Source organism: Triticum dicoccoides, chromosome 6A (assembly GCF_002162155.2).
Source record: "Triticum dicoccoides isolate Atlit2015 ecotype Zavitan chromosome 6A, WEW_v2.0, whole genome shotgun sequence".
Lineage (NCBI taxonomy): Eukaryota > Viridiplantae > Streptophyta > Magnoliopsida > Poales > Poaceae > Triticum > Triticum dicoccoides.
In genome coordinates, this window is record NC_041390.1 from 30018436 (window position 1) to 30028920 (window position 10485).

Here is a 10485-nt window from a genome sequence, read left to right on the forward strand (position 1 = left end):
ATAGATGCTTTAACTAGCTCTTAAAATGTTACTATACTTGCGAAAATGCCAAACGGAGACCGAGCTCTATGGAGGCCTTTATTTGAAAACTTCAAAATTCAAACTTTTTAGTTTAAAAAAATCCTGAAAATAAATACACATATACTACATAATGTACATGTGTGCAAATTTTTAGGTTGAAATACAATAAAATGTGAGCTACACAAAAAAGACAAATCTGGGGCTTTTTAGCATATGTACTATTCATCTTTAAAGTCCATGATTTTTTTTGCAGCTCTCAATTCAAGGTATTTCATCCTGAAATTTTTCACACATACACTTTACATCCTTGCGTACATGTGTAATTTTTTTCAGAATCTTTTTAACCAAAATTTATAAATTTTGAATTTTTCAAAACAAAAGGCTCCATGGAGCTCGGACTCCAAAATGGAATTATGGTGAGTTTATACTCCCTCCGGTCCTTTTTACTCTGCACATTGGATTTGCTGAAAGTCAAACTTTGCTAAGTTTGACCAAATTTATATTAGAAATTATTAGCATCTATAATATCTAATAAATATAATATGAAAATATATTCCAAGATGAATCTAATGATATTGATGTTGTTATGTGAATGTCTATAATTTTTTATATAAACTTGGTCAAAGTTGGATGAGATTGACTTCAGACAAACCTAGTATGCAGAGTAAAAAGGACCGGAGGGAGTACCGTATAAATCCATTCTTGGATCACGTGACCCACATCTCATCATAGGAAACGAGGGTCTCAAGAGCTAAGTGAGGGCGTGAGGCGACATAACTTATCGTACCGTACATCATATGGACTTGTTATATATGGGAAAAACGAAATAATAAAACAAGACAACACATGTATTTATTCATTATAATATATCTTAGTGCATAAGAACACTAATTAGTACAACCACCAGGCCCCCCATAACTGAACTTGTCAGTCATAAATTTGCTGACACGATAGCAGTCCTTATGGGTTTCCCTTGACTGAAGGCCAGGCGCTGGAACGGGAGGATAACCCCGCCCATCACTGTTGACATATTGCACATCGTGAAATGTAGCAGAGTCTTGTCCTGGCCAGTGCCCATTGCCCATGGGCGGGCTTGGTTCCCCTACAAGAGATCCAGTGAAGCCTCCCCAACTTACATAATTTGCATAATACGCCAAGCTATTGAAAAGACTCCGTGGCCAATATCCGACGGGAGCAAACTTTTGACCAGCATGGGCAAAGTGTAACCACCAGTCTCCATCATCTTTACTCTGTGAAATCATCAAAGTGATACCCCTAAAAGAAATCATCAAAGTGTTCTTGTTTAATCTAGAATGTGCTCAAGACTAATTGTGGTTCAATCTTTGTAACAAGCCAATGGAATAATCCATGTGACACGAGGGCAAAAAAAGTTTGATTAATCAAATTAATTAGAAATAGTATAAGAAAGCTATCATCCCACCTTGAATATCTTGATAGATATCTTACTTTTCCCCTTGAGAGTATCTCCTGGGGTAATAGGAGCATAGTTAACTGGTACAAATCCATCACACTTCAAGTCAAAGCATCCCGTTGAATTGTATCCATCAGCCTGACCATTCCCCATAAAAACCATTGGTTACATATATGAAATATATAAATCCAATTTCAAACATTTTCTTTTGTGCCATATTCAATGAAAATAAAACACACGTGAGAAAAATATTGTGGTGTTTTGATGTAAATACAGGGCTGCACTATAAATGATATCTTCTATTGATGAACATGGTATGCTACAAGATATTGTGTGTGTGCTTACTTTTCCATGTTAATTAGCACTATGATTGGGATTTGGATTATATATTCTCATATAACAACCTATGTTGAATTATATAATCTCAACCTAGTGACCGAACACATGGTAAATAGATTACATACCGACCATCCTATAAGGAAGTGTGTTTTGTTGTCACCATAGTAAGCAGGGTCAATCTACACAAAAAAGACGTAACAACTTTTGAGAACTATCGAGCACATGATAATTCAGATGAAATAACTTTGTCTCAATAAGGACAAATTTACTTACACTCCATCCTGCAGTTACAATATTCAGATTATAGATATGACCTTGTTCGTAAAATGCGACCCATATTCCAGCATCAGATGTTTGTCCCTTCTTAACATTTAGAGACTCGTAAACATCAAAAGTTGCAATGCCACCATAAAAAATTTGTACAAAAAATGGTATAGATTGGTAAATAGCATCCTGCAAAGAAATACCACACAATTAATAGTACATTATAAAGGATTTTGTGAAATATAAACAAATTTGTCGGTTGAGTTTCAAATGCTTTAGGTAAGGTTTACCAGGATGGAAGTATGAAGAATATCATAATCAAATAGTGGCAGTAGTTTGAAGATGTTATAATTATTTTTGGAGCAACTAGGATTAAAATGAATATTAAGGATGTCTATTTTTATAAGGAATAACAAATTCGTTAATCCTAGTATGTTGGGATGTGTGATCTAGTCAGTGCAGGTACTGCAGCATCAAGTACCAAGATTATGACACCTCATATTGCTCGCATTTAATTTTCATATAACCGACCAATAATATGTTGTAAGATATTTGCATCTCTAAGTGGAAATCATAGGATTCGTTAGTATGTAGTATTATCCTCTAGCTACCAAAAAATGTTTACTTACATCCTTAAACTATCAAAACCCCTATATGGGAATTCCCCGCGGTCTGATAACATGGTCATTCACAAATAAGCCTCTCATGCACGTTCCCACCGAACTAAGTCTTGATATACTCCACAAATGTTTGACCGTGATCATTATGTCAAAGAAGCCAAGGAAGACTATACACATATGTAAACATAAGGGAGTGGCTTGAAGTTGAATCATGGACACCATGGAATTAATTAAGAAACTTGAGGTTTTCATACAAAAAGTGGTTCCATATTCATATGGATATGGAATTTTATGCATTTTAAAAATAAGTTTGTAAGCCCCAATGAGTTCAAAAATAATCCTATAGTTGGGTTATCAATAGAAGAAACAAGAAAAAAGGAGCAACTTTATTGTGATAGATATGAGATGTACCATACGAAAGAAAGAACATACATGGGCAACTTCACCATTTAATGGTTTAGCCTCGATCGATGGTAAACTTCCATTAGAGGATTCCCTTGCCTTGAATTTCATGTGCCCCCGAAGATGTGGATTCTGAGACCATGTTGTATGTACTTTGTCAAAGCAATGGACAAAGAGTAGCAAGAAAATGTACACTAGTTTCATTGTTTCATCCAATAGAAATGTGGATGCTTGCACAATTCTTAGAGGTCGATAGACTAAGTACATAGTTTATATAGATCTGAATTGTCAACAAGAAACAAATATGTAGAGCATTTATTGGGTTCCTTGCGGTGGAAATCAAATAAAATATTCTATAATTGTATATATTCATTAATGTGAATTAATAGATACTAGTGTATATATGGATTAAATTCATAAACCATGGTACTCTGCTCCTTGTGGTTGAAGTTAAATGATATATCCTTCATTTACGGAAAGGGTGAATTTTGTTGTAGGGTGTGTGTGTGTGTTATAGTTATATGTGAATATTTTTATACACATTTATGGAAAATGATTTGTTTCCTACATTGGAAAATCATTATGACCAATTCTATATAAAGGAGTATTTGTGGAAAAAGATCCATTCGTGTGCACTTAGATATAGTTTATGAATTCTAAAAAATATTGTGCCTAACACAATGAAAATAAAATATGCCATTCATTTATATTGGAATATAGGTAATTATCTATGGTCAATTTACTGTGTCTAATGTAATGGGAAGAAATTATTTTGCGACCTTAGTGTACATACGTAGTCACATAAAGTTGCTATTAAAGGACAATATTACTTTCCACGCACGGGGACCTTTTGGAACTCTGCAGGAGGTCCCTTCAAGAGTTTGTTTATCATCCTACATTATTTTGCTATATCTCTACTCCAAAAGGGGGACTTGGTAGTCTCCATTCAACGGGTTTTTTCGCCTCGCCTCACACCTTCGTCTGGTTTTTTCGTCTCTCGTCCCACCACCATCTATTTCGTCTCACCTCCCACCACCATCTACCGCAGGGTTTTTCTCCCTCCCATTAAAAAAATCGTATTAAAGATCATGTCTTCTTTCATGCTTGCTTTGGCAGGTGCTGATTCAATTCAGAAATCACACAATATATATGACATCACCTTCCTAAAAGATAGGCATGAGATTTTCTTAATAAATTTCCAAAACAAAATCAGATATTTCTCAACAACAAATTGCTAATCTCGTGCAGTATGCCATTTATTATTGTCATTATCTATACTGCTAAATAACAATCACAACTTTGCTAATACAATAAAAATAACATATCTTTTTTACTTATCTTACCAAATCACATACATTTTCTTATCTATACTACTAAAATCAATTTCACTCCTATCGGTTGGCAACATCGCATCCACTCCAGTTAAACTTCCACATTGACTTTTTTATCCCTTTAATTTACTTAAATCAGTTTTTAGCCAATTGATCTACTTAATTTTGTTTTTATCTGCCAAATCTGCACAAATCAGACATATCAATCTTCGATTTATTTAGTAATGTCGTTATGATAAGAAATCAACCACGATAATCTCTAATCAATCTTCAAAGACCAACACAAATATTTGATAACACAAGGAATCATTCTCCTCCTATCAATTTCCACTCCTTCCCACCAATCCCACCAATTTTATTTATTTTTTCGCAGAATCACATCTCCTTCCTTTGTTTCTGGATACCTTCCCGCATGGAATGAAATAAAAACAAAGGAAACTGGAGAAATATTGATATCCCCCTCTCTCGCAAATAGAGTATGTTGGTTTCTTCTCCTCGTTGTCGGCCCCTACTCCCGTTCGTCGCCCCCATCTGGCGTCTCCTCGCAGCCTTGCTCGACGGAAAAAAATCCTATATGACCGGATCGTACAGACCTAGTCGTGAGACCCACTCTAGCATGCGCCAACTGGCGTCCGAATCTCAACGCAAGAGATCTCTCCTTCCCCACTTCCCTGCCTTCAAATCACGATTCTTATCTCTCCGACGCCCCAAAAATACAGTCGTCGGTCATGCCATTCTCTCTGATGGCACGGTGGCTTCGACTTGGAAACCTTGCCGCCGACGGTGTCGGGCGTGGTGGTGCTAATCAACAGAAAAGTTCCACGATATGCATCAATTATCCTATCTTAACTTGAGGAGAAAATTCTGAAGAAAAATAAACAAAGCATCTATGCTATCCTAAGCTATTCGACTTGAGTTCCTGATTGTTTTGTCTACCGAGCGAAACAACTTCTCCTCATTTGTAGGAAGCACTGAATGTGAATCCTCATCGACAAAGGCATGCTTAACAACAGATTGTTCTTCTTCTATCTTCCTTTTGTCATGCTGCTGACCGTCTTTCGTCAGTTTCGATAGAGTAAACGGATGCAGATGAACAGAGCGCATAGCTAGAGCGACCAGAGTAATCAAAACCATGCCCACACCTGCTCCGCCGTGCTCCCTGCCTGACCACCTGCCGACGTTGTCCTCGAGTGGCTGGCCTCACCATTCAGCAGTTGGTTCTGCTGCTGCCCGAACACTACCTACTGACTACCTGCCCTTTCCCCTGCCCCAACGGGAGCTAGCCATGGCCGCTGATTGGCGCCACCGCGCCCAGCACCGTCGGCGGCGAGCCTCCTAGGGAAGGTGGTGCAGGTGCTGCGTGTCGTAAGGTGGTGACGAGAATGCCGTGACCGCGGCTGGATTTTTGTGGCACTGGAGAGATAGGAATCGCGATTTGGAAAGAGGGAAATGGGTGGAAACCCTTGATAACCCACAAGTATAGGGGATCGCAACAATTTTCGAGGGTAGAGTATTCAACCCAAATTTATTGATTCGACACAAGGGGAGCCAAAGAATATTCTCAAGTATTAGCAGTTGAGTTGTCAATTCAACCACACCAGAGAAACTTAATATCTACAGCAAGGTATTTAGTAGCAAAGTAATATAATAGTAGTGGTAACGGTAGCAAAAGGTAACGGTAACAAAAGTAATGTTTTTGGTATTTTGTAGTGATTGTAACAATAGCAACGGAAAAGTAAATAAGCGAAGAACAATATATGGAAAGCTCGTAGGCAATGGATCGGTGATAGAGAATTATGCCGGATGCGGTTCATCATGTAACAGTCATAACTTAGGGTGACACAGAACTAGCTCCAATTCATCAATGTAATGTAGGCATGTATTCTGAATATAGTCATACGTGCTTATGGAAAAGAACTTGCATGACATCTTTTGTCCTACCCTCCCGTGGCAGCAGGGTCCTAGCGGAAACTAAGGGATATTAAGGCCTCCTTTTAATAGAGTACCGGACCAAAGCATTAACACATAGTGAATACATGAACTCCTCAAACTATGGTCATCACCGGGATTGGTCCCGATTATTGTCACTTCGGGGTTGCCGGATCATAACACATAGTAAGTGACTATAGACTTGCAAGATAGGATCAAGAACTCTCATATATTGATGAAAACATAATAGGTTCAGATCTGAAATCATGGCACTCAGGCCCTAGTGACAAGCATTAAGCATAGCAAAGTCAAAGCAACATCAATCTCAGAACATAATGGATACTAGGGATCAATCCCTAACAAAACTAACTCGATTACATGATAAATCTCATCCAACCCATCACCGTCCAGCAAGCCTATGATGGAATTACTCGCGCACGGCGGTGAGCATCATGAAAATGGTGATGGAGGATGGTTGATGATGACGACGACGACGAATTCCCCTCTCCGGAGCCCGGAAACGGACTCCAGATCAGCCCTCCCGAGAGGTTTTAGGGCTTGGCGGCTGCTCCGTATCGTAAAACATGATGAATCCTTCTCCCTTATTTTTTTCTCCCCGAAAGTGAATATATAGAGTTGGACTTGAGGTCGGAGGAGCTCCAGGGGGCCCACAAGGTAGGGGGCGTGCCCAGGGGGCGGGCGCGCCTCCCACCCTCGTGGCTAGGGTGTGCCCCCTGGTCTTGATCTTTTGCCAGTATTTTTATTATTTCCAAAAATATGCTCCGTGAAGTTTTAGGTCATTCCGAGAACTTTTGTTTCTGCACATAAATAACACCATGGCAATTCTGCTGAAAATAGTGTCAGTTCGGGTTAGTTCCATTCAAATCATGCAAGTTAGAGTCTAAAACAAGGGCAAAAGTTTTTGGAAAAGTAGATACAGCGGAGACGTATCAACTCCCCCAAGCTTAAACCTTTGCTTGTCCTCAAGCGATTCAGTTGACAAACTGAAAGTGATAAAGAAAAACTTCTACAAACTCTGTATTCTCTTCTTGTTGTAAATATGTAAAGCCAGCATTCAAGTTTTCAGCAAAGATTATGACCTAACCATATTCACAATAACGCTTAGGTCCCATGTTTACTCATATCAATGGCATAATCAACTAGCGAGTAATAATAATAAATCTCGGATGACAACACTTTCTCAAAACAATCATAATATGATATAACAAGATGGTATCTCGCTAGCCCTTTCTGAGACCGCAAAACATAAATGCAGAGCACCTTTAAAGATCAAGAACTGACTAGACATTGTAATTCATGGTAAAAGAGATCCAGTCAAGTCATACTCAATGTAAACTAACAGTAATGAATGCAAATGACAGCGGTGCTCTCCAACTGGTGCTTTTTAATAAGAGGATGATGACTCAACATAAAAGTAAATAGATAGGCCCTTCGCAGAGGGAAGCAGGGATTTGTATAGGTGCCAGAGCTTGGTTTTGAAATAGAGATGAATAATATTTTGAGCGATGTACTTTCATTGTCAACATAACAACCAAGAGATGGCGATATCTTCCATGCTACACATATTATAGGCGGTTCCCTAACAGAATGGTAAAGTTTATACTCCCCCTCCACCAACAAGCATCAATCCATGGCTTGCTCGAAACAACGAGTGCCTCCAACTAACAAGAGTCCCAGGGGGAGTTTTGTTTGCAATTATTTTGATTTGATTTGCATAAAGCATGGGACTGGGCATCCCGGTGACCAGCCATTTTCTCGTGAGTGAGGAGCGGAGTCCACTCCTCTTGAGAATAACCTGCCTAACATGGAAGATACAGACAACCCTAGTTGATACATGAGCTATTCGAGCATACAAAACAGGATATTTATTTGAAGGTTTAGAGTTTGGCACATACAAATTTAGTTGGAACGGCAGGTAGATACCGTATATAGGTAGGTATGGTGGACTCATATGGAATAACTTTGGGGTTTATGGGATTGGATGCACAAGCAGTATTCCCGCTTAGTACAAGTGAAGGCTAGAAAAAGACTCGGAAGCGACCAGCTAGAGAGCGACAACAGTCATGAAAATGCATTAAAATTAACCAACACCAAATGCAAGCATGAGTAGGATATAATGCACCATGAACATAAATATCATAGAGGCTATGTTGATTTTGTTTCAACTACATGCGTGAACATGTGCCAAGTCAAGCCACTCGAATCGTTCAAAAGAGGATACCACTCATACCACATCACAACCATTTTAATAGCATGTTGGCACGCAAGGTAAACCATTATAAGCACCTAGCTAATTAAGCATGGCACAAGAAACTATGATCTCTAGTTGTCATTGCAAACATGTTTATTCATAATAGTCTGAATCAGGAACGATGAACTAATCATATTTACAAAAACAAGAGAGGTCGAGTTCATATCAGCTTTTCATCTCAGTCAGTCCATCATATATCATCATAATTGCCTTTCACTTGCACGACCGAATGATGTGGATAATAATAATAGTGCACATGCATTGGACTAAGCTGGAATCTACAAGCATTCAATAAACAGGAGAAGACAAGGCAATATAGGCTCTTTTGTCAGATCAACAATAATGCATATAAGAGCCACTTCATCAATTTAATTAAGGTCTTATCCTATCGACTCCCAAAGAAAAGAAAAGAAATAAAACTATATACACGGGAAAGCTCCCAACAAGCAAAAGAAGAAAGGGAAATTTTTTTGGGGTTTCTTTTTAATTACTACTATAAGCATGGAAATTAAAACTAGCTAAAAGCTACAACTAATTTTTTTTGGTTTTTCTTAAGGTCTATAAAGCACACAAGAAGAAAGCATAAAAAGAGAAAATAAACTAGCATGGACATTACAATGAAAAAGTATGAGCATCGACATCTAGCAATGAGTGTGTGAACATGAATGTAATGTCGGAGATATACGTACTCCCCCAAGCTTAGGCTTTTGGCCTAAGTTGGTCTATGGCCACGGTTGGCCTGGCGGATATCCATAGTAATAGTTGGGGTCGTACTGCGAAGAAGAAGACTCTGATTGCCTCTGGTTGGCAATCATCTCCGGATCCCACTGGTAATTAGACTGTCGTGGAGGATCTGCTTGTGGTTCCGACTCTGGCTCTATGGCTGATGTAGGGTTCCGGTAAGCGTGAATGTCCTCCGGCGAGACGAGGTACTGGCCTGTAGATAAATCAAACAAGGAAGGGCAGGCAAGGTGATACGTTTATCAAAAAACAATTGGTATTTAAGCTCCCCCTCCCTATTCTTTATAATAAAATCATGTGCTACCATACTCTTATAATCTAAATAAACAGTAGGCAGCAATTTTTCTTCTTTTTCATAGTGCCTAATGGGTATGTTATAATATGCAGCAAGGCGTGAAGCATAGATACCATCAAAGATGGGGCCCTTTGTACGGTTTAGAGTTAACCGTTTAGCAATAATACCGCCCATACTAACCGAGTCATCACTGAATAAACCATGGAACAAAATAAAAATATCAGGAACACTAAGGTTTCCACAGTTTCCGCGACCAATTAAGCAACGACTAGCAAATATTGCAAAGTAGCGTAAAACAGGAAAATGTATGCTAGTGATTCTTGCATCGGAAACCTTCCTAGTTTCCCCTACAGTGATAGTGTCAATAAACACATCCACGTCTTTACGATGTGGTTCCTCTAAGCTATCCTCGAAAGGTATTTTGCAAACCCTGCAAAATTAATATAGTGACATCTTCTTAACCACATCATATAAATGAAACTCTACCGAAGGAGGTGATTCCCTAGGATAATAGTAGAAGTTTTGCACAAAAGTATTGGTGAGTAAGAGATACTGTTCGTGTTGGTCGCGGAGGAAGTCGGTGAGGCCTGCATTCTTAGCCAATTCATAAAAATCCTCATAAATCCCGGTTGCTCTCAAGAAATCATCGGAGGGCCATTCACACGGCCTAACCTCCGCGGTGTGAGGCAGATTATATTTGGGCTTCTTTGCTTCTTCATTTTGCTTTTCCTTCGAGCTTCGGCTCGATGAGCCCCTCAAAAATCTCTTCATTATTTTCTGAAAAATTCTGAAATTTTTAGTAACTTCAAATAAAAGTGAACCAAACTCAACAAAATTGA

At 38.8% G+C, this 10485-nt stretch overlaps 1 protein-coding gene across 1 annotated transcript; it reads right to left on the reverse strand.

The window, feature by feature from the left end:
- Positions 1-851: 851 nt before the first annotated feature.
- LOC119314777 lies at positions 852-3262 on the reverse strand. Its single transcript, XM_037589460.1, has 5 exons — positions 3109-3262; positions 2066-2245; positions 1918-1971; positions 1463-1591; positions 852-1271 (listed from the first exon to the last, which is right to left on the reverse strand). The coding sequence occupies exons 1-5, from the start codon at positions 3187-3189 to the stop codon at positions 909-911; spliced, it is 807 nt and encodes a 268-aa protein (XP_037445357.1). The 5' UTR covers positions 3190-3262; the 3' UTR covers positions 852-908.
- Positions 3263-10485: the final 7223 nt, after the last annotated feature.

Bases quoted from the DNA above. Each gene is read 5' to 3' on its own strand.
- LOC119314777 (XM_037589460.1), bottom strand. From the start codon at position 3,189: ATGAAATTCAAGGCAAGGGAATCCTCTAATGGAAGTTTACCATCGATC. The intron at 2,246-3,108 runs GTATGTTCTTTC...ATTTCTTTGCAG, and splicing joins TAAATGGTGAAGTTGCCCAT to GATGCTATTTACCAATCTAT. The intron at 1,592-1,917 runs GTATGTAATCTA...GGGAATGGTCAG, and splicing joins ACTTCCTTATAGGATGGTCG to GCTGATGGATACAATTCAAC.